The sequence below is a fragment of the Mobula hypostoma genome, chromosome 7, assembly GCF_963921235.1.
Source record: "Mobula hypostoma chromosome 7, sMobHyp1.1, whole genome shotgun sequence".
In the NCBI taxonomy this organism is placed as follows: domain Eukaryota; kingdom Metazoa; phylum Chordata; class Chondrichthyes; order Myliobatiformes; family Myliobatidae; genus Mobula; species Mobula hypostoma.
In genome coordinates, this window is record NC_086103.1 from 151,496,105 (window position 1) to 151,521,745 (window position 25,641).

Consider the following 25,641-nt stretch of genomic DNA (forward strand, 5'->3'; position numbering starts at 1 on the left):
ATTCCCAAGGTAACAAATGGTAGACTCATGTCAAGCAGCATCTGTGGAAGTAAATGACTGATGTTTGGAAAAGTACACTGCAGACGTACTAAAGACCTGAATCCACCCTTGTGAAGAGCACCCTGCGCTGCTGTTCAGCTCCCCCCAGTGGCCATATTCATTAACATGCCAGCAATTCACCATAACTTAATTATGAAGAGCAGATATTCTTGGTTAGTGATCCAAGTCAAAATCGAGTTAGTTGTGATATGCACAAATACATGTATGCACAGGAAAAGTGAAAAATTTACATACAGCAGTATCACAGGCACATAGCATCGGATAAGCAGCATTCACAATTAAAATATAAATTACGCTCAACTTTTACAAGAAAGAATACAATTAGGAAAAAAAAGGAACATTTTAGTACAAAGTGATCAAAATAGTTGCAGGGTTGCTGAATTATTGTGATTAGGGTTCTGCCAGTTGAGGAATGAAATGGTTGAAGGAAATTAGCTGTTTTTGAAATTGGTAATGTGGGATTTATGGCCACTGTACATCTTGCCTGATGGTGGCTGCAGGAGGGTGGTACAGCTCAGCTGGTGAGAGTCTTTGATGGTGGACGTTGCCTTCCTGATACAGCACTTCATACAAATACTACCAATGGTGGGAAGGGATGGACGGTGATGGATTGGGCTGAGTCCACAGCTTCTTGCATTCCTGCGTATTTGAATTGCTGTACCAGACCATGATGATTTCAACAAGACATCCATCGAAATTTGTTTGAGTGATCAGTGACAAGCCAAGCCAACTTAGCTTCTGAAGAAAATAAGGGGATGCTGGCATGCCTTCCCTGTGACTGTATCTCATGCTGGGCTGAGGGCAGGCCAGCAGATATGCTAACACCTAGAATTTAAGCTACTGGCGTTCTCCACCACCAATTCCCCCATTGTAGATTGTTGCATGTATAACTTCCTTCCCCTTCCTGAAGTCAACAATCAGCTCTTTAGCTTTACTAATGTTGAGCGAGAGGTTGTTGTTGTGGCTCCAGGCAACCAGGTGTCCTATCTCTCTCAGGTAAGCTGGCTCATGACCACCAGTAATTCATTAAGCAACAATAGTGTCACTGGCGAATTTATATATGTCTTTGAAGCTATACTTAGCCACACAGATATGTGTCTAGTGAGTAGCACAGTGCACTCAACATGCAGCTTTGACCTGTCCTGTGTTGATGGTTGGTGAGAAGAAGTAGTTGTTATCAATCCTCATTGACTAGAGTCAAAGAGTTGTAGAGCAATACAGCATGGATGCATGGTCTTTCGGCCAACAAGTTCATGAAAGCCATGGTGCCGTGGTGCCATCTCATCCCAATTTTTTGCATTGGGCTCATATCCCTCTGAGCCCTGTCCATGCTTGTACCTATCCTAGTGTTTCTTAAATAATTCTCCAGTACCTGCTTCAACCACTTCCTCTGGCAGCTCATTCCACATGACCATCACCATCTATATGAAGAAGTTGCCTCTCAGGTTCTCTTAAATTTTTTTCTCTCACCTTAAATTTTGGACTCCCGTACCTTCAGGAAAAAAAAACTGTTACCTTATACCTTATCTATGCTCCTCATGATTTTATATACCTTGAAAATGTCATCCCTCCTTCTTCTACGCGCCGGAGAATAAAGACCTAGCCTGATTAACCTCTCCCTATAACTCAGGCCCTCTAGACCTGGAACTTACCTTGTAAATCTTTTCTGCACTCTTTACAATTTAGCTGTACTCAGAACACGCTGAAGGAACTCAGCAGGTCGGGCAGCATCCGTGGAAACGATCAGTCGACATTTCAGGCCGGAACCCTTCATCAGGACTGTAGGGGGAAGGGGCAGAGGCCCTATAAAGAAGGTGGGGTGAGGGTGGGAAGGAGAAGGCTGGTAGGTTCCAGGTGGAAAACCAGTAAGGGGAAAGATAAAGGGGTGGGGGGGGGGAAGCAGGGAGGTGATAGGCAGGAAAGGTGAAGAAAGAATAGTGGGAAACACAATGGGTAGTAGAAGGAGGCGGAACCATGAGGGAGGTGGTAGGCAGCTGGGGGAGGGGGCAGAGTGACATAAGGATAGGGGAAGGGAGGGGGAGGGAATTACCGGAAGTTGGAGAATTCTATGTTCATACCAAGGGGCTGGAGACTACCTAGACGGTATATGAGGTGTTGCTCCTCCAACCTGAGTTTAGTCTCATCATGGCAGTAGAGTTTAGTCTCATCATGGCATGTATGGACATATCTGAGTGGGAGTGGGAAGCAGAGTTGAAGTGGGTGGCTACCGGGAGATCCTGTCTGTTTTGGCGGACGGAGTGGAGGTGCTCGTTGAAGCGGTCCCCAAATCTGCGTCGGGTTTCACCGATGTAGAGGAGGCCGCACCAGGAGCACCGGATGCAATAGATGACCGCAACAGACTCACAAGTGAAGTGTTGCCTCACTTGGAAGGACTGTTTGGGGCCATGAATGGTGTCAAGAGAGGAGTTGTAGGGACAGCTGTAGCACTTGCACTTACAGGGATAAGCGCCAGGTGGGAGATCCGTGGGGAGGGATGTGTGGACCAGGGAGTCGCGGAGGGACCGATCCCTGCGGAAGGCGGAGAGGGGTGGAGAGGGAAAGATGTGCTTAGTGGTGGGGTCCTGTTGAAGGTGGCGGAAGTTGCGGAGGATAATGTGCTGGATCCGGAGGCTAGTGGGGTGGTAGGTGAGGACAAGGTGAGGACAATTTAGCTGTGTCTTTCCAACAACAGGGTGACCAAAACAGTGCACATTATTCCAGGTGCGCTCTCACCAATGACTTATACAATAGCAACATAATTTTCCAACTCCTATACTCAGTATGGATGATGAAATGCCAACATACTTAAATGCCTTTTTCCCCACCCTGTCTACCTGTGAGCAACACACGCAAAGTGCTGGTGGAACACAGCAGGCCAGGCAGCATCTATAGGAAGAGGTACAGTCGACGTTTTGGGCCAAGACCCTTTGTCAGGACTAACTGAAAGAAGAGATAGGGTAGAAGATCATGGAAGAAAGTGAAGGGAGGGGAGATGATCAGGTAAGGAGATAAGGTGAGAGAGGGAAATGGGAATGGTGAAGGAGTGGAGAGGCTACCCAGCCGGAATTTAAGGTGTTGCTACTCCAAGTTGAGTGTGGTCTCATTATCGCAGTAGAGGAGGCCATGGACGGATGTGTCGGAATAGGAATGGGAAATGTAATTGAAGTGGGTGGCCACTGGGAGATCCTGCTTTTTCTGGTGGACAGAGAGTAGGGCTTGGCAAAGTGGTCTTCCAATCTACGTCAGGTCTCACCGATATGCAGGAGGCCACACTGGGAGCACCGGATACAGTAGATCGCCCCAACAGACTCACAGGTGAAGTGTCACCTCACCTGGAAGGACTGTTTGGGGCCCTGAATGGTAGTGAGGGAAGAGGTGTAGGGGCAGGTCTGGCACTTGTTCCACTTGCAAGGATAAATGCCAGGATGGAGCTCAGTGGGGAGGGATGAATGGGCAAGGAAGTTGCATAGGAAGGGATCCCTGCAGAAAGTGGAAAGTTGGGGGAGGGAAAGACATGCTTGGTGGTGGAATCCCACTGGCAATGTCAGAAGTTACAGAGAATTATGTGGTAGACGCAGAGGCTAGCTGGGTGATAGGTGAGGACAAGAGGAACCCTATTCCTGGTGGGGTGGTGGGAGGATGCGGGTGAGAGCAGCGTTCATGATGGAGTAAAGAAATCCCCTTTCTTTGAAGAAGGAGGACATCTCCTTAGCTCTAGAATGTAAAGCCACATCCTGAGAGTAGATGCAGCACAGACGGAGGAACTGAGAGAAGGGGATGGCATTTTTACAAGTGACAGCATGGGAGGAGGTATAGTCCAAGTAGCTGTGGAAGTCACTGGGTTTATAAAAGGTATCAGTAGTAGGCTATCTCCAGAGATCGAGAAACATAGAAACATAGAAACATAGAAAATAGGTGCAGGAGTAGGCCATTCGGCCCTTCGAGCCTGCACCGCCATTTATTATGATCATGGCTGATCATCCAACTCAGAACCCCGCCCCAGCCTTCCTTCCATACCCCCTGACCCCCGTAGCCACAAGGGCCATATCTAACTCCCTCTTAAATATAGCCAATGAACTGGCCTCAACAGTTTGCTGTGGCAGAGAATTCCACAGATTCACCACTCTCTGTGGGAAGAAGTTTTTCCTAATCTCGGTCCTAAAAGGCTTCCCCTCTATCCTCAAACTGTGACCCCTCGTTCTGGACTTCCCCAACATCGGGAACAATCTTCCTGCATCTAGCCTGTCCAATCCCTTTAGGACCTTATACGTTTCAATCAGATCCCCCCTCAATCTTCTAAATTCCAATGAGTACAAGCCCAATTCATCCAGTCTTTCTTCATATGAAAGTCCCGCCATCCCAGGAATCAATCTGGTGAACCTTCTTTGTACTCCCTCTATGGCAAAGATGTCTTTCCTCAGATTAGGGGACCAAAACTGCACACAATACTCCAGGTGTGGTCTCACCAAGGCCTTGTACAACTGCAGTAGTACATCCCTGCTCCTGTACTCGAATCCTCTCGCTATAAATGCCAGCATACCATTCGCCTTTTTCACCGCCTACTGTACCTGCATGCCCACTTTCAATGACTGGTGTATAATGACACCCAGGTCTCGTTGCACCTCCCCTTTTCCTAATCGGCCACCATTCAGATAATAATCTGTTTTCCTATTTTTGCCACCAAAGTGGATAACTTCACATTTATCCACATTAAATTGCATCTGCCATGAATTTGCCCACTCACCCAACCTATCCAAGTCACCCTGCATCCTCTTGGCATCCTCCTCACTGCTAACACTGCCACCCAGCTTCGTGTCATCCGCAAACTTGGAGATGCTGCATTTAATTCCCTCATCCAAGTCATTAATATATATTGTAAACAACTGGGGTCCCAGCACTGAGCCTTGCGGTACCCCACTAGTCACCGCCTGCCATTCTGAAAAGGTCCCGTTTATTCTTTGCTTCCTGTCTGCTAACCAATTCTCCACCCACACCAATACCTTACCCCCAATACCGTGTGCTTTAAGTTTGCACACTAATCTCCTGTGTGGGACCTTGTCAAAAGCCTTTTGAAAATCCAAATATACCACATCCACTGGTTCTCCCCTATCCACTCTACTAGTTACATCCTCAAAAAATTCTATGAGATTCGTCAGACATGATTTTCCTTTCACAAATCCATGCTGACTTTGTCCGATCATTTCACCGCTTTCCAAATGTGCTGTTATCACATCCTTGATAACTGACTCCAGCAGTTTCCCCACCACCGACGTTAGGCTAACCGGTCTATAATTCCCCGGTTTCTCTCTCCCTCCTTTTTTAAAAAGTGGGGTTACATTAGCCACCCTCCAATCCTCAGGAACTAGTCCAGAATCTAACGAGTTTTGAAAAATTATCACTAATGCATCCACTATTTCTTGGGCTACTTCTTTAAGCACTCTAGGATGCAGACCATCTGGCCCTGGGGATTTATCTGCCTTCAATCCCTTCAATTTACCTAACACCACTTCCCTACTAACATGTATTTCGCTCAGTTCCTCCATCCCACTGGACCCTCTGTCCCTTACTATTTCTGGAAGATTATTTATGTCCTCCTTAGTGAAGACAGAACCAAAGTAACTATTCAATTGGTCTTCCATGTCCTTGCTCCCCATAATCAATTCACCTGTTTCTGTCTGCAGGGGACCTACATTTGTCTTTACCAGTCTTTTCCTTTTTACATATCTATAAAAGCTTTTACAGTCCGTTTTTATGTTCCCTGCCGGTTTTCTCTCATAATCTTTTTTCCCCTTCCTAATTAAGCCCTTTGTCCTCCTCTGCTGAACTCTGAATTTCTCCCAGTCCTCAGGTGAGCCGCTTTCTCTGGCTAATTTGTATGCTTCTTCTTTGGAATTGATACTATCCCTAATTTCTCTTGTCAGCCACGGGTGCACTACCTTCCTTGATTTATTCTTTTGCCAAACTGGGATGAACAATTGTTGTAGTTCACCCATGCAACCTTTAAATGCTTGCCATTGCATATCCACCGTCAATCCTTTAAGTGTCATTTGCCAGTCTATCTTAGCTAATTCACGTCTCATACCTTCAAAGTTACCCCTCTTTAAGTTCAGAACCTTTGTTTCTGAATTAACTATCTCACTCTCCATCTTAATGAAGAATTCCACCATATTATGGTCACTCTTACCCAAGGGGCCTCTCACGACAAGATCGCTAATTAACCCTTCCTCATTGCTCAAAACCCAGTCCAGAATAGCCTGCTCTCTAGTTGGTTCCTCGACATGTTGGTTCAAAAAACCATCCCGTATACATTCCAAGAAATCCTCTTCCTCAGCACCTTTACCAATTTGGTTCACCCAGTCTACATGTAGATTGAAGTCACCCATTATAACTGCTGTTCCTTTATTGCACACATTTCTAATTTCCTGTTTAATACCATCTCCGACCTCACTACTACTGTTAGGTGGCCTGTACACAACTCCCACCAGCGTCTTCTGCCCCTTGGTGTTACGCAGCTCTACCCATATCGATTCCACATCTTCCCGGCTTATGTCCTTCCTTTCTATTGCGTTAATCTCTTCTTTAACCAGCAACGCCACCCCACCTCCCCTTCCTTCATGTCTATCCCTCCTGAATATTGAATATCCCTGAACGTTGTGCTCCCATCCCTGGTCACCCTGGAGCCATGTCTCTGTGATCCCAACTATATCATAATCATTAATAACAATCTACACTTTCAATTCATCCACCTTATTACGAATGCTCCTTGCATTGACACATAAAGCCTTCAGGCGCTCTTTTACAACTCTCTTAGCCCTTATACAATTATGTTGAAAAGTGGCCCTTTTTAATGCTTGCCCTGGATTTGTCGGCCTGCCACTTTTACTTTTCTCCTTAGTACTTTTTGCTTCTACCCTCACTTTACACGCCTCTGTCTCTCTGCACTGGTTCCCATCCCTCTGTTGTGAACTAACCTCCTCACGCCTAGTCTCTTTAATTTGATTCCCACCCCCCAACCATTCTAGTTTACAGTCACCTCAGTAGCCCCCGCTAATCTCCCTGCCAGGATATTGGTCCCCCTAGGATTCAAGTGTAACCCGTCCTTTTTGTACAGGTCACGCCTGCGCCAAAAGAGGTCCCAATGATCCAAAAACTTGAATCCCTGCCCCCTGCTCCAATCCCTCAGCCACGCATTTATCCTCCACCTCATCGCATTCCTACTCTCACTGTCGGAAAGGGAAGGGAGGTGTAGGAAATGGACTAGGTAAATTTGAGGGCAGGGCGGAAATTGGAGGCAAAGTTGATAAAGTTGACGAGCTCAGCATGGGTGCAGGAAGCAGTACCAACACAGTTGGGGATGTAGCGTAGGAGAAATTGAGGAGTGTAGGCTTGGAACATTAATGATTCCCACAGCTACCTGGACTTTGCTGAGCACCTTCACACCATCTGCCAGAAAAAGCTGGATCTCCCAGTGGTCACCCATTTCAATTATATTTCCCGTTCCCATTCCGACATGTCAGTTCATAGCCTCCTCTACTGTCGTGATGAGGCCACACTCAGGTTGGAGTAACAACACCTTATATTCCATCTGGGTAGCCCCCAACCTAATGGCATGAACTTCGATTTCTTGAACACTTTTCCGATGATGCTGCCTAGCCGGTTGCATTCCACCAGCATTTTGTGTGTGTTACCGAGGACCACTGGGGTTTGCCAGTGAGGAAGTCAAGTGTCCAGTTGCAGAAGGAAGTACATAGGCCCAGGTCTTGAAACTGATGATGCATTTGGATGGGCTGACTGAGCTACAGTCAGATGGCAGTCTGATGTCTGAAATTCCTATTGTCCAGTTGGCCCAGAGCAGAATGAAGAGACAGAGAAACCGCATCTGCCATTGACCTGCTGTGGCAGTAAGCAAATTGAAGTGGATCCGGATCATCACTGAGGCAGCAACACACAACTACAGTCCTTCCTGTGTCTCTATCACTTAGGCAGGAGGTGATTTGCACCGTAACCAACCTTTTGAAGCCCTACTTTAGTGCTACCAGACAGTAGTAATTGAGACTGGTCACCAGGCTCTTATTGGGCACTTTTTGAAGCAGTTGGGAATCTCTGACTACAGAAGCAAAGGGCTATGTGTCATCTGTAACTTTTTAAAATCTAGGTAGCACCAAAAGCTTAAAGATGATATTCCCTGCAGTGTTTGGCAAAACAACATACATAAATAATTGTCAATGCTTAACATTATTTAAATTTTGACAATTAAAAAAAATCTTCAGTCTAAAAGTAGTTAAAATTTCTATTCATTTTGTATTTTCACCTGGCATTTTGCTTTGCTTAACTTCTTGCATCAGCTTAAGAGAGAAGGATATTTTTCCAATGTGATTTGGCATGAAATTTCCAGGGTACTAATGAGAAGTTATTTAATAATTATGGGACTATCACTGAGTAGACTCCTGGTCCTAATACTTTGAGGTCAGGCATCACAGGGCAGACGGTATGGACATACTCCAAATCTGAAGATCCCATTACAGTCTGCCTGGTATGGAGACGTTAATGGTTTTGATGATGGTGGGAAATGAGGCAAGGGGTATAGATCTCTGCCAACTTAAATCCCACCATCATTAGTCATAGCTGACCTACCTCTGAGTGATGCATGTAAAAGAGGAACAGTATACCGTATTTTCTAAACCGCCTCCTAGACACCGCCTTAAAAGCAAATGTGGATTTAAAGGGATAAGCCAACACTTTAACATATGCCATTGAAATCCTTTTGGTATTGCATTTTACTCCAGTGTTTGATTGTCACACCTTCCATCAAAGTGTTTGCTGATTAGCTGTAATTTTCTGTCACTTTTTTGTCACAGTGTTTTTATTGAGGAATTACTTGTATCTTCTTGGAAGAAGTAGAAGACATAATAAGGAAGATGTGGGTTGTCAAGACCTCATTTCAGATGTAAGGCATTCACTCGCCCTTGCCTTCATAGGCAGGACTCCTCAGATCTGTATTTAACTGAGGAGCTGTGATCTTGCCTTTCGAAGGAAGCTATCCCATCGTGTCCTGTGCTTCTTCGTCAATACTGCTCTGCCCGTGGCTGCTCAGATTCCTTCAACCATATGAGAATTATCACACTGGACTAATAATACATGTCTTAAAATCATAGCATGGTGAATCCTGAGCACCTGAAGTGCCTCAACATAACAGGAACTGAATCAAGCACAGAAACAGGCCCTTTGGCCCATCGAAACCATGACAGCCATCATCTACCCTTTTACAGTAATCCCATATCGATTCAATTTTTAAAAAATGTTTCCTCATTCTGATCATTTCTGCCTGACCATGTCACTCACCTACACACCAGGGGCATTTTACATTGACCAACTAAACAACTGACCTACAAATCTTTGTGATGTTGGAGGAAACTGGAGCACCTGGGAAAAATCGCTGCAGTCACAGGGAGAACATGCAAACTTCACACTGACAGCACCCAAGGTCAGGGTTGAATCTGAGTCTCTGGCACTGTGAGGCAACGGTTCTACAAGTTCATTGCATGGCATGTACAACCTCGCTTCAGTATGATACACCTTTAAGATATTGCACAGTTGTTCAAGGCTCCTTCACCTTGTCTCTTAAAAACAACGTATCATTTACTGGGATTTATCAAATATCATTTATCAAAGGATCATTTACTGGGATCCAGCTAGACGACGGTCTGTGGATATGTCTTTCAGTAGGTTTACTTTTCACTTCTGCATACAGATGTCACCCAAGAGTCTAACAAAAATAAAATAAGGAGGCTCCTTGCTGTGATATGAACAAGAAGATCTAGTGGGACCAGAGCAATGATGGATCTGCACCAATTGCCTCACTTATGGACAGGTATTGATGAGTTCTCCAGAAGTTTATCTGGTCTTTCAGCTCCCAAAGTGTAAAAAGAGTTACAAAGAAATACTGCAAGTTCTGGTGTATATAAGAAAGACTGGCAGGGATCCTGAAAAGTGGATCAGTAACAAAAAGGCCAAATTTCAAAGCCAATAGATTGGGAGGAATCCACATTGTAGCAATTAAAGAAAGTTGCATCGGCTAGCTTGAAGGTATTAAGCTCTTGGATTTTCACAGAGGAACTTCATTCTGCCATGTGCCAGCTGGTTTCAAGTTTTCTCATTTAGCTGTCATTGGTTTAATAAGTGAAGCAAATCTATTTCCAGACAAGAGAAGCTCAACACTGAACTTGTACAGGACTTGTGTGAAACAGTATAATTATTTTTTATCCTCGTATGGACTCCTTCTGCAGAAAATGAGCCAACATCAGAGAGCAAAGTCTTGATTTTCTTGTAACTCTACCTTGTACAAAGGAAGTGCCTTTCAAGGCCAATAGGCCCTCAATCTCAGCCTATCTGTACTTTTAGATTGGTGCTGTACAAAGTATGTTCAGACTGTCTGAAGATTTTGATTGGCTCATTTGATATTCTTCACAACTTGAATCTTCAATATCTCTAGCTGAAGGAAACATTTGATAGCTTCCCCTTTTTAACGAAGACCAAGATGTAGTTCTTGGTTTCAGCACTTGTGTCAACACAATATTTTCTAACAATTAGGTTCTGCACCAAACTGGTAAAATTATTTCTCGGTTTGATTCACAGTATGTGTAAATGCTTCAATCACAAACCTGTCAGACTGCAACATACTGCATTCACCAACATGAGCGTTGCTAGTCGGTCAACTTCCACCAATTTTGTTGAAACCGTAGTGGCATAGAGAAAAGTTTTAAGCCAAAATGATGGTCAGATAAATAGAACATCAAAGAATTAACATTTTCATTGCAATATAAGGGAAACAGAGTTTTACAATAGATCACTTAATTGTAACTTTTTCTTTATTTTTCAATTAAAGTGGCCAATTACCATTCACTTGTCATTTCATGGTGCCTGGACAAGAAGCAGTGGAAGCCCTATTTTGTTTGGCTGGTCCTTTTCCTTTACTGACTTCGTCTTCTATTTTATGTCTCCTACCAGGAAGGAAGTCCAGTCCACACGAAAACCACTTCTTTGTAAAGAATATATCAGGTAGATCTGCCACCATTTATTAATGAAGGAACTCCTCTTGGCCTACTAGATTCCCATTGCTGAATGCTTTCTTCAAACACTTTGGCTTTAATTTTCCTTCCAGTAATTGTTAAACTTATAATTCATTTTATTTCATTCAGTCCAAAACATTTCTTTCTCTTTCATTAAATTCATTAATGGGATGAGGGCCTTGCTGGAAAGGTTGATGTTTAATGCCTTTCCTGAGTGCCCTGAGAATATGGACAGTGGAGGCAGCCTCGCAGTGGTACAGTCTATGTGGTATTCTTTGCAGTGGTTTGATACAGCTGGGTGTTTGATAGGCCACATCAGAGAAGAATTAAGTCAACCAGTTTGGTGTGGGATTGGAGTCCCAAGTAGTTCAGACCAGGTAAGGATGGAAGGTTTCTTCCCTCAATTATATTAAAAGGCTGAGTGGGTTTATTGTCACATTTACTAATGCCAGATTTTTTTAAACTTCAGAAATAAAATCAAAAATTGCTGGAAACGTTCAGCAGTTATGGAGTAAAAGCTTAAAACGTTAGCCATGTTTCTTTCTCCACAAATGTTGCCCAACCTGGCAAGTATCTCCAGCACTTTTTGATATTTTTTTTGTACCAGAACTTGCAATTTTTACTTTTGTTTTTCTAACTTCAGGTTTGTTGAACCATTCAAATTTTCAAAGCACTTTTGTGAGCTTTGATTCCATGGTCTCTGGACTATTAGTCCAGTAACCCCATCACTACACTAATAAGTCAAAGACTTAATTGCTTTCATTGTGATGATTATAGGAGCATTTTTGCTTCATGCACTCCTTGCCTCTCTTGGGTCTGTACAGATTTCCAGAAACCATCTGCTCCCATTATCAATAGGCCAGTATTAGGAAATTCTACTGCTTTCTTATATTTCCCAGAAGCTTTAATTATGATGACAAATAATGCAAATTTACTTTTTTCTCCTGATTATGGAAGTTTAAAGAGGAATCTGATCAAGACGTTGAAATAATTTAATTGAATAACTGGATATTCTTTTTGTGGGGGAAATCAAGAAATAAAGGGCCATCAGCTTAAAATTATCTTGCAACATTCAAGAGATAACTTATTCATATACAGAAGAAACCTAGCACTTCCTTCCTTTAAAAGGTGATCACTATTGCAACAAACAGAACCTTTGCAATAGGGAAAGAGACATTTCTATAAAACAGGATAATAGTGACATGTGGAAGATTAATGGAGTGAAGAAGGTCAGCCTCAATCCAATGAAGTGGCAAAATAGGCTTGAGTGTCAGAATCACTTATTCTTTTCATAATGTTCTATACTGTGGACATAAAGCATATTTAATAAATGAGAAATAAAGTCGTGAATATTCTGGGGGAGAAAAAACTCAGGCCTGCATTACTCATATTATAAGGAGGTCATGTTCAATGACGAAGTATTACCACTACTGTTCGAGATGTTTACTTTACTGGCACTCATTGATTGTTTATTTCTGTGAAAGATCCACTATATAAAGCCATTGATTTAAAACTTGTAGCAGGGTGAAACAAAACAGAGTGCTGGAATTGTTGAGAAAGTTAAGCAGCGTCACTCAGAGGAAAAACCGTTGCCTTTTTAAAAAATAATTGTTACCTTGGCAACTTGCTTCTGCAACTTCCTCCCTTCGTTCTCTGCGCTCTCTGCCTCTTTGCAACGTCACTTTTTCAGTTCTGACGAGGGATCCTTGATTACAAATATCACCTCTGCCTCTGCCCACTGGTATTGCCTGATGTGTCGTCCATTTCCAGTGATCCCTGCACTTCGTTTCAGATTTCCACCATATGCATTCCACTTTGCTCCAAATTCCTGTGATAGTAGTTACGTTAACAGGAGAAGAATCTTAAACCAAGATAAAAGTTAGGGCTCATTTATGTGATATGCCATCAACAACAGGAATTCTGCAGATGCTGGAAATTCAAGCAACACACATCAGAGTTACTGGTGAACGCAGCGGGCCAGGCAGCATCTCTAGGAAGAGGTACAGTCGACATTTCAGGCCAAGACCCTTCGTCAGGACTAACTGAAGGAAGAGTGAGTAAGGGATTTGAAAGTTGGAGGGGGAGGGGGAGATCCAAAATGATAGGAGATAACAGGAGGGGGAGGGATGGAGCCAAGAGCTGGACAGGTGATTGGCAAAGGGGATATGAGAGGATCATGGGACAGGAGGCCCGGGGAGAAAGACAATTCTCGCAATTCCTCTGTCTCCGCCGCATCTGCTCTCAGGATGAGGCTTTTCATTCCAGGACAAGGGAGATGTCCTCCTTTTTTAAAGAAGGGGGCTTCCCTTCCTCCACCATCAACTCTGCTCTCAAACGCATCTCCCCCACTTCACGCACATCTGCTCTCACTCCATCCTCCCGCCACCCCACTAGGAATAGGGTTCCCCTGGTCCTCACCTACCACCCCACCAGCCTCCGGGTCCAACATATTATTCTCTGTAACTTCCGCCACCTCCAACGGGATCCCACCACTAAGCACATCTTTCCCTCTCCCCCCCCCCCGCTTTCCGCAGGGATCGCTCCTTACGCGACTCCCTTGTCCATTCATTCCCCCCCCCATCCCTCCCCACTGATCTCCCTCCTGGCACTTATCCTTGTAAGCGGAACAAGTGCTACACATGCCCTTACACTTCCTCCCTTACCACCATTCAGGGTCCCAAACAGTCCTTCCAGGTGAGGCAACACTTCACCTGTGAGTCGGCTGGGGTGATGTACTGCGTCCGGTGCTCCCGATGTGGCCTTCTATATATTGGCGAGACCTGATGCAGACTGGGAGACTGCTTTGCTGAACACCTACACTCTGTCCACCAGAGAAACCAGGATCTCCCAGTGGCCACACATTTTAATTCCACATCCCATTCCAATTCTGACATGTCTATCCACGGCCTCTTCTACTGTAAAGATGAAGAGGCCACACTCAGGTTGGAGGAACAACACCTTATATTCCGTCTGGGTAGCCTCCAACCTGATGGCATGAACATTGACTTCTCTAACTTCCGCTAATGCCCCACCTCCCCCTCGTACCCCATCTGTTATTTATTTTTATACACACATTCTTTCTCCCACTCTCCTTTTTCTCCCTCTGTCCCTCTGACTATACCCCTTGCCCATCCTCTGGGTTCTTCCCCCCCCCTTGTCTTTCTCCCCGGGCCTCCTGTCCCATGATCCTCTCATATCCCCTTTTGCCAATCACCTGTCCAGCTCTTGGCTCCATCCCTCCCCCTCCTGTCTTCTCCTGTCATTTTGGATATCCTCCTCCCCCTCCCACTTTCAAATCTCTTACTAACTTCCTTCAGTTAGTCCTGATGAAGAGTCTCGGCCTGAAATGTCGACTGTACCTCTTCCTAGAGATGCTGCCTGGCCTGCTGCGTTCACCAGCAACTTTGATGTGGTATGCCATGTTCGTATTTGTTAATTGAATTGATCTTGAATAACAGTTGAGTGTCAATCTGACTCAATTTGTGGACCCCTTGCCTTAAGATCAAAAGCCCTACTATCAGAGAAGTAGAGTTAATAGATACAAGGGAAAGATAGATACCTGTAATCTGGTTTGAATTGGCTTGTAATGCTGTTTGGTGTTGAGCTTATGTTGCATTGTTTCTGGTGCTGCACTTTGTGCTAACTGTTAGACCACTGTTCTGAGTGCCTGTGTCAGGTGATATGGGAAACATTTCTTGGTTTTCTTTCTCCTTTCATATAATAACAATTATATCCAAAATATCTAATCGTTCATGTAAAGCTATTTTTAACATTCCCTTTAGAGCATACTTTGTGAAGAATTGAAAATGACAGGGTTGAAACTATCTTGTTTATTGCAGCTCTGGAGAAACCATTTCATAGCTTCTTACTCTTTATCATCTGTCTATTTAAGACTCCTTGCACAAACATCTACTCCAGTATTTACCATAATTTGGGCTCAATATCAATTTGTGAATGCATTGGTGTCGGAACTGGCAGGCTGGGTGTTTAAATTCATTGAACTGACAGTGTATTTGGAAGTCACCTTCAATTCAATGAGTTAAGCATTTAACCATACACACAGGGAAGTGTGCAAGCCATGCCCTGTGGGAGAAGCAAATTGCCATTTGAACTATGTTACTCCCTCAATTGGAGGGATAATACGAGGACTTTGAAAGTCTAACTGGGGTCATAAAGCTTTTTGCAACTTTCCAGTAAAACATGTCTGGTTCACAATGCCAAGGTTTAGGCCTCCTGAGTGACATTGTGAAGTACACAGCTAACCTTAAAAAGCTGAGAGGCAAAAGTGATAACTTTGCAGCTGAGATCCAAACCTTGGTGATGATGGTGCATGAACTGCACTCTCTGCTTCCCAACGATCACACTGAGTATAAGGGCTGCCCAAAATGGAAAAAAAGATCACAAGGAGCAATTGCAGGTGCACCAGAGTCAGAAGGAGGCTCATTGCATACCTGCAGCTACAATGGGAGCTGGGGTGAGCCACCGGAAATATACAGCTGGCAGATGGACATATCAACTCAACCAGGTGCTACCACAGAGAATAAACTTCCATGTTGTAATTAAGTATCAGAGCCTCAGAAGGTTGATAGTTTCATCTTCTAGTATAATGTTTGCTGTGAAGTCCTTATCATATCCAGTTTATTGATGGATGCCAACTGCTCTCATATTTCCCTTGGCATCTTCCATGCCTCAACAGAGACAATTGCAGCATCCCTTGGCCGTGAGCCCACATATGAGTAAAGCAGGTTATCAATGACTTGTTTTCCAGGGCTGGAGATCGAATGAGTCCAATTAAGCATCTGCTCTGGCTTACAACTCCAGGTGTGGGCAGTCACCATGTGTCACCTACAACCTTCTCATCCAAGCTACTCTGACACCATCTGTAATCCTCAAGTTTTCCACTATTTTTTGTTGTATTATATGCCCTTTCTTTTGCTTTTATGCTGTCCTTGATTTCCCTGGTCGATCATGGTTGCCTCATCCTTCCTTTAGAATACATCTTCTTCTTTGGGATGAATCTATCCTGCGCCTTCCAAATTGTTCACAGAAATTCCAGCCAATGCTGTTCTGCCATCATCTCTGTGAGGTCCACTCTCATGTCTCTGTAATTGCTTTACTATTTGAATTGATGGCTTTGTGGCCAAGTTTGTGAATAATACAAAGATAGGTGGAGAGGCAGGTAATGTTGAAGGAACAGGGAGTCTGCAGAAAGACGTGTTGGTTGAGTCAGCAGTAAGGAAGGTAAATGCAATGTTAATGTTCATTTCGAGAGGACTGGAACATAAAAGCAAGGATGTAATGCTAAGGCTTCAGCTTATACTTGGGGTATAGTGAGCAGTTTTGAGCACCTTATCTAAGAACAGATGTGCTGGCACTGGAGAGGGTCCAAAGAAGGTTCATGAGAATGATCTCCAGGATGAAAGGATCAATATATGAAGAGTGTTTAAGGTTCTGAGCCTGCATTCACTGGATTTGAGAAGGATATGGGAGGAACTTATTAAAACCTAATGAATATTGAAAGGACATGGAAAGGATGTTTCCAGCAACATTCACTAAATGCTGGAGGAACTCAACAAGTCAGGCAGCATCTATGGAAGGGAATAAACAGTTGACATTCTTTTAGCTGAGACCCTTCATTTGTCCGAAGTCTTGGCTAGCCCAACATCTCTGTATAACTCAGGCTTTTGAGTCCTGGCAGCATTCTTATAAAACCTCTCTGCTCTCTTTCCAAATTAATGATGTCTTTCCTATAACTGTACTCAAGTAAAACTGTACTCTGTACTCCAACTGTAACATAAAATATCAACTCCTATACTCAGTCCCCTGACTGATGAAAGCCAATGTGCCAAATGCTTTCTTTGTCACCTTGTCTACTTGTGCTGCTCTTGTTAGTGAACCATGTACTTGGTACTCAGGTCATTCTGTTCCACAACACTCCCCAGGGTCCACAGAATAAACAGCAGCCACAATGTAGGATATAATTACAATGGAAAATAGAAAAGGCATTTAATAAAGGCAACATTATGATAGTCATGGAGGATTTCAATATGCAGATAGATTGGGAAAGTCACATTGGTTCTGGATCCTAAGAGAGGGAATTTGTAGAATGCTTATGAGATTTTTGTTTTAGAACAGCTTGTGGTTGAACCCACTAGTGGAAAGGCAGTTATGGACTGGGTGTTCTGTAAAGAACCGCATTTGATTAGGGAGCTTAAGGTAAAGGAACCTTTAGGAAGCAGTGATCATACTTTGATAGAATTCACCCTGCAGTGTGAGATGGAAAACATAAAGTTAGATGTATCAGTATTACAGTGGAGTAGAAGGAATTACAGAGACATGAGAGAGGAACTGGCCAAAGTTGATTGGAAGGGGACACTATCAAGGATGACGGCAGAACGGCAATGGCTGGAGTTTCTGATAGCAATTCAAAAGGTTCAGAATAGACACATCCCAAAGATGAAGATGTATTTTAAGGCAAGGATGAGGCAACCTCAGCTGACAAGGGAAGTCAAAGATAGCATAAAAGTGACAGTGAGGGCATGTAATATAGCAAATGTTAGCGAGAAGTTAAAGGATTGGGAAGTTTTTTAAACAGAAGGTAACTAAAAAAACCATAAGGAGAGAAAAGACAAAATATAAAGGTAAGCTAGCTGATAATATAAGAGGGGATACCGAAACCATTTTCAGATATATAAAGAGCAAGAGAGAGGTGAGAGTGGATATTAGACCTCTGGAAAATGATAAAAGAGGGGTAGTAATGGGGAAGAAAGAAATGGCAGATGAACTCAATAAATATTTTGTGTCAATCTTCACTGAAGAAGACACCAACAGTATGTCAGAAATTTGAGAGTGTCAGGGGGCAGAAGTGTAGATGCTACTACAAGGAGTAGATGCTTGGGAAACTGAAAGGTCTGAAGATACAGTAGATATGTGACCTGGACCTGATTACTCAGTGTGTCAAAGGTTACAAGGAGAAGACAGGAGAAGAGAGTTGAGAGGGGTAATAATTCAGCCATGATGAAATGGCAGGGCAGACTTGATGGGCTGAGTGGCCTAATTCTGCTCCTATGTCTTATAGTCTTATGGTCTACCTTGGTTTGACTTCCCAAATTGCAACACTTTTCACTTATCCAAATTGGAAACCATTTGCCAGTCTTTGGTCCACTTACCTAGTAGGTCAAGATCCTTCTGTTATTTCTGATAACTTTTTCACTGTCTATGATGCTGCCTTTCTTAGTATCATCTGCAGATTTACTAACCACACCTTGTATATTCATATCCAAATCATTTATATAAATAATGAACAAAAGATGTCCCAGCACCAAACCCCTTGGCATACCATTAGACACCAGCCTTCACTCATAGAAACAATCTTTGACCTCTGTGCTTTATACTATCAAGTCAATTATGAATCCAATTTATGATCTCCCTATGGATCAAATGCAATCTAACCTTACAGATTAGCCTGCCCATTTGGGACCTTGTCAAAAGCTTTGCTAAATTCCATATAGGCAACGTCCACATGGCAAACACTTCTTAATAACTTTGGGTAACTTGTGTTCTTATGAGAACAGTCACTCGGAAGGGCGATTGGGTATCTGAGCAACATGCAATACACTGGAATGGTATTGCATGTTGCTCTGATACCTATGATTTTCTGATCATTCATTTTTATGGCAGAAAATTTGAGAAGTGTCCTCACACTTTGCTTGTACATGTTAACTGTGGGAGAAAGCTGTGGATATAGCTTCTTCTGTTAAGTTTTATCCATTGGAGAAATGTTCACTATTTTTTACCATTTACTGGTAACAAATATCTAGGGCAGATTTCATAAAATAGTTGTGTTTATGTAGCACTTTTGAGACCTTCAGGACATCCATAGACCTTCAAAGTCAGTGAATTGTTCTTTGTAGATAACTATTGCAGCTAGCTAGTTTTCAACAAGGTAGAATAAATAGGCTAAATAAATGATTGATCTGTTTTGGTGAGCATCTAACATCATCCATCACATCAGCAGAAATCCCCCACCTTCGATTATTATCATGGGATCATTTGCATTCCTCTGTTATTGTGTTTATTGTTCCATCCCACACTCAAGGATCACCATTCGGCATTGGACGGTCAGTGAGGGCTGTGTGGCCCTTAGTTCAACACTTTTGACAATATAAAGCATCTTCACTGCTGCACTGTCTACCAGAATCTTTGCTCAAGTCAGAACTCTAGAATGAACTTATGTCCAAGTGATTCTGAAGTAAATGCTGTGACTGGGTGTCAGTCTTGCACTTGGTTGAAAAAAAAATCATTTTGAGTTTAGTTCATGTTTCAACCAAGAAACTAATAAGAGTTTACATGATTCATAAGATTTGTAAACAAGACTGACTTAAGCTGATAACATTAAACAATTTATTCAGAAGCAAATGATCTCCTGAACTCTTTTAAACACCTTTGCTGATATTTTGGAATCAAAAGATATGTTTGCCCCCTTGACTTTTTCAGAGAAGGGGAAAGATATCTTTTGATGCCAAAATCCAACTTTGCACTATTCAATTTCTCTCCGGAAACAAATTTTCACTAATTCCGTTGTCCTGGCTAATCAGCAGTCTGCAATGAAAACAGATTTGCCTTGTAATGATTTTCAGGGTAGTGAATCTGTTCCCTGTTGAAAGGAAGGTACATATAACAGTAATTAATGACGAGTTGAAAGTAAGTTGGTACTGGCTGGTATGGTGCTAATTTGCTCAGTACTAATGGGCTATAACTGTAACATTATTGATATGACTCTGATGGTAAGTTGTATATTTTCATTGCTGAACTAATGGCATTTACAATCAGAGCTGAAGTCAGAGTAAGAAAACATTTTGTCACCGTTAGCTGATATAAAAGTCTCCTTCCACCTTACTGTTATTCTTTTAAATAATGATGAAGAAATATAGTTGTGACCAGTGACAAAATTACATTCTGCTTCCACATTGCTACACTCATTTCTTTGTCTTAAATTCTTAGGTTGAAACAACTCCTACAACTCCCCAGTTTGTTGATCGCAATATTTACCAATGGGATGTAAACGGTACGGGAAAGCTGGTGAGAATTAAAGGAATAATTGGCCAGTCTCGCACAGCTCAGTGTACTGACTACACCACCATCAGGCAAGAGATCCAATTATTGCAAAATACACACGCCACTCACTTCCAATTCTCCCTCAACTGGACACTGCTCCTTCCTAGTGGTGACTCGACGCAAGTCATCAGAGCAAACCTTCGCTATTACAAATGCTATGTCAGTGAGCTTCTGCGGGCAAATGTTACTCCAGTCATTGTGTTGTACCATCCCACCCTCGAGCATCAGACTCTCCCTTCAGTATTAAAGGCCAATGGAGGCTGGATGAATCCGGCAACTGTTAAGGCTTTTGTGGAATATGCCAGATTTTGTTTTAGGCAGCTGGGAGATAAGGTGAAATTCTGGATAACTATGTGTGAGCCAAATGGCATAAAGCACCTGGAAGGATATAAAACAAACTTCTCTATTATAGGCCACAACTTAATCAAAGCTCATGCTCTAGTCTGGCATCTCTACAACAAAGAGTTTCGCAAAGCACAAAATGGACAGGTCTCTGTTTCTCTTCATGCTGATTGGGTTGACCCTGCTGATCCTTTCTCCAGAGACGACATAGAAGCAGCTGCCAGGACTTTAGAGTTTGACATCGGCTGGTTTGCAGAACCCATTTTTGGTAATGGTGATTACCCTTTCATCATGCGTGACTGGCAGAGTCAAAGACAAAACATTGCATGGCGTAATTCTTATCTGCCCCACTTCACCAGTGAAGAGAAAGAACTGATACGAGGCTCCATTGATTTTGTGGCACTGAATCACTACACAACTCACATGGTGCATCTGGAAGGAAGCACTGAAGTTCTGGATGACACCGAGCTCAAAGTGCAATACTTGAAGGACACTACATGGCTGTCTTCACCAGACGGAAGAGCAGTTGTACCGTGGGGTTTACGTAAATTATTAAGATGGATAAAGTCAAAATATGGCAATATTCCCATCTATATCACATCCAATGGAATTGATGATGACTCACCCTCCAAGGACAAATTACGAGTTTACTACATTCAGAGTTACATTAATGAAGCTTTGAAAGGTAAGTCATTTTTAATCTGCCAGAGTGGAAAATGATTAAATTAAATGCCATCTTTATCCTTGTCCATGATAGAACTTTTATCTTACCACAGAACATAAGAAATAAAAGTAGGGTTACACCATTTGGACTTTAAACACAAGACATTCTGCAGAGGCTGGAACACCAAAGCAACGTACACAAAATACTGGGTGAACTCAGCAGTTCAGGCAACATCCATCAAAATGAACGAACAGTCAATGTTTCAGGCCAAGACCCTTTATTAGGACAACAAACAGATAACTTAAACTTTAAAGCTTGCACTGTCATCACAAGGCAATGGCTGATTGTCAAACTTAATTCCATTTTAAAGCCCAACAACATTACACTTTGACTCTTTAAAGCCAAAGTCTATTAATTTCTTTTTGAGTGGTTTCGGTAATTGATGCTCCTAACCCTTCAGTTTGGAGAATTCCTAAAGGTCCACCTTCCCCCACATGAAGAATGTTCAGTATGAAAAGGCCTACCCTTTATTCTGAGACTCTGACTCTTGCTTCAAAGCTCCTCAGCCTGGGGAAACATACACCCTGCATCTATCCTGTTGTGAAGACTTCTGAAAACTCCAATAAATTCAGATCTCATTCTTCTAAACTGTAGGGAGTACAGGCCTGGTGTTCTCAATCTCTCTTCATACAATGTGCCAGTCAGTTCTGGAAACAGTCTAAAGAATCTTCGCTGCCCACCTTCTATCGCATGTGTATCAATTTTTAGGTACAGTATCACCAAGGCCTTATTAACACTGCAATAAATTTTCTTACTGTTATAATAAAACCCCTTTATAATAAACACTAAAATATTTGTCTTTCTAAGGACACCCGTTCATTTGAACATAAATATTATCCTAACCCTCACTGTTTATAAGAAACCTTTGTTTTTTTGGTTTGTGTTTCAAAGTACAAAATATCTATGTTAACTTGCAAACACCATATTCTTGCCCACTCATTCAGTTTGTCTACATTTCCTTGAAGTCACTTTGTTTCTTCTTCTCCTCTTGCAAACACATCCAGTTTTATATCATCAGCAAACTTATAAAAATACTGTTTGGTCCTCTCTGCTAAATAATTGATTTGGATCCTGAAAAGCTGGGCCTAAGGGTTAACTGTGGTGTCCCATTAGGCACAATCTACATCTCTGAGAAGAATCCGTTTGCACCCATTTTATGCTTCCTGTCCAATAGTAGATTCTCAATTGATAGCAATACACTAACCATACATTCTGAATTTGTTTTCCGCGTGAGATCTTAAAAAAAGCCTCCTGATAATCCAAATTTATCACAACCACTGGTTTACCCATTGTTAATCTACTAGTCACATTCTCAAAGAAATCCAATAGCTTAAACATAACTTTTCCTTGAAGAAGGATCTAGTGCTTATTTTTCCTTCATAAACTCTATTGAATCCTATTAATCTTTTCAAGATTTCTTCTGTCTTTCATTGTAGATTGCACATTTACCACACTACTGATGTTAGACTGACAGGTCTGGAGTTCCCTGTTTCTTTTCTCCTTGTTTTTTTTTAAATGTTAATGACACATTTGTCCGAATCCAGATCACAGGAACAATACATAACCTATAGAATCTTGTAAAATGATAACCAGGGCTTTTACTGTATCTATGGCAACCATTTTCAAAACTCTGAGGTATCAATCAACCGGTCCATGGGACTTATAGTCATTTTTTGTCTGACCAACATCTCTAGTAATATTTAACAGTATTCATTTCCCTCAGCTCTTCATTTTTGCTTGATCCTTGATTTTCTGGTAATTCCTTCTATAAAGATAGATACAAAATAATTTCTCTGCATTTCTTTATCCTCATTATAAATTACCCCATTTCTATCAGTCTGATCTTATGTTTCTTATAAGTTTATGCTCATATTCTCTCTTATCTTCATTTATCAATTTCTTATTCATTCAAAGTTCAGTTATAAAATGCTCCTGATCCTCGGGTCTACTACTATTTGTCAACTTTATAAAACTTTTCCTTGGATCTTTATATCATCTTTAAGTTATCCTCTCAGCCACAATTGTGCCTTAAGTAAATATCTTTTTCCTGCAAATTGTGTATTGTTTCTTTAAATACCAGTGATTGCCTACCATTCTTTAGTTTCCCAATCTACAACATCATCACCGTCATCATCAGGTGCCATGCCCAGTTTGACCTTTGACTGCCATGGCCCACACACTCCTGTTTCGGGTCAAGTGGATCAACTCATTGGTATCCATTTCCAGTTCTCTGGCTGCTGTCTCCATCATCATTTGTCTTTGTCTTCTTCTTGCTTTCTTCCGTTCACTCTTTCCCATAATTACCGTGCATTCTAACTCCTCTTTCCTAATCACATGTCCAATGAAGTTACGTTGCCTTTTCATGATCTCATACATTATATCTCTTTTTGTGTTTCCTCCGTTCTTGACATCTTCATTAGATATTTGTTTCATCCATGATATTCTTTGCATCCTCCTCAAAAACCACATCTCTGATGCTTCAATTCATTTCCTCATGTTACTAGATATTGGCCAACATTCTGAGCCATATAACATAACTGGATAAACGTAACATTGCAGTACTCTGAGGCGGGTTGTCATGCCTAGTTTAGTGTTGGTCAGTATACCCTTCATTCTCGTAAAGCTGTAATTTGCCATCGCTATTCTTCTTCTGATGTCCATGTCGCACCTGCCATCTAATGTCACCCAACTACCTAAGTAGCAAAAGTTCTGTACTTGTTTTATGTCTTCCCTGTTTATTCTCAGCCTGCAGATAGGATTCTCCTTCTTTTTGGATATCACCATACATTCTGTCTTTTTGCAATTGATAGATAGACTCATTTTTGCACTTTCTTCAACTACTATATCAACTAAGTTTTGTAGCTTTTCCTCCGTACTTGCAACTAACACAGTGTCATCGGCATATCTGAAATTATTGATGTTTTCACTGCCAACTTTGATTCCCAAGATGTGTTTTATTTTTTGTAACATTGTGTCACTGTACACATTAAATAAATCAGGGGACAAAACACACCCTTGTCTAATGCCTCTCTTGATTTTCGTAAACTGACTCATTTCTCCATCTATTCTTACAGCGGCAGTTTGTTCCCAGTACAGATATCTGATTAGGCGGAGGTCTTTTGAATCTAGAGCTAGAGTTTTCTGTAATATTTCAAATAATTTATTGTGCTTCACTTTATCAAATCCTTTTGAGTAGTGGATAAAACAAAGAAATCTTTTTGCACTTGAATAGCTCATTCTGATAGTATCCTTAACATCAATATTGCGTTTCTTGTACCTTTGTCTTTCACAAAACCACATTGTTCTTTACCTATTTCAGCTTGTATCTTACTTTTAGCTCTTGTCATCAAAATTCTTATAAGTATCTTGGTGATATGACTCATTAAACCTATGGTCCTATGTAATTCACATTCTATTGCTCCAGGTTTCTTAGGAAGAGTGATAAATACTGATTTTTTCATCTCTTCTGGTATTATTCCAGTCTCATAAATGTCATTGATTAAATCAGTAAGTTTTTCAATTCCATAATCTTCAAGAGTGATAATTTGTTCCATTACTAATTCATCAGGACCTGCTGCATTTCCTTTCTTCATCTTATTTATTGCATTATGAACTTCATATTTTAAAATATTTGGACCTTCAATGTTTTTCTTAATTTCAGTTTTTTTGCCTCAATTGTCTTCAAACAATTCCTGAATATACTCAGTCCATCCATTCATAATCTCATCTTTTTCCACATTGATGGTACCGTCCTTTGCTTTCAAACATCCACCTGAAGAACAGAGGAGCTTGTTAAACAGTGATATTCTTGATTTGTTGATGTAACCTTTTTGGATCAGTAATAGGGATTCTTTCTATTTGCTCACATTCCTGGTTTAACCAGTCTTCTTTGACCTTTTAACATAAGCTTTTAACTTTTTTTTTATCTAAGGACTTATATTCTATAGGATTTGCTTTCTTCCTTCTCCTTTCTTCCATTAGATTCAATCTACAACAGCCAAGTCATAACCCTCAACGTTTATCGACCCAAATTTCAGATTAAACTGTACCTTCTTCAAGCTCAATGTAAAAGATCTACCATTTGTATGTGAAAATGAGCAGAATATACTTCTGGTATCCAACTTTTGCATTTTTTAACCAACTTCATGTCTGTCGTATCAATGACTGCAGGTCAATAGATTTTAGAGGACTTGAGGTGGGAGGATTGAAGTAAATGGGACTTAAGATGGGAGGATTGAAGTAAAATTTTGGCTTTGGTGTAGCTGAATTTGTTACCCATTATCCTCTCTGTCCAGTTAACGTTGACAGGTATGACAAGCTACTGTTTAT

At 41.8% G+C, this 25,641-nt stretch overlaps 1 protein-coding gene across 1 annotated transcript in view; it reads left to right on the plus strand.

Annotated features, from left to right (window-relative positions):
• The window catches only part of kl (klotho), a 110,871-nt gene that overhangs the window by 82,281 nt on the left and 2,949 nt on the right, over window positions 1–25,641 (plus strand). Inside the window, exon 4 of the mRNA XM_063054309.1 lies at window positions 20,133–21,273. Coding sequence (XP_062910379.1) covers window positions 20,133–21,273 — 1,141 coding nt within the window. The remainder of the gene's footprint in view (window positions 1–20,132; window positions 21,274–25,641) is intronic.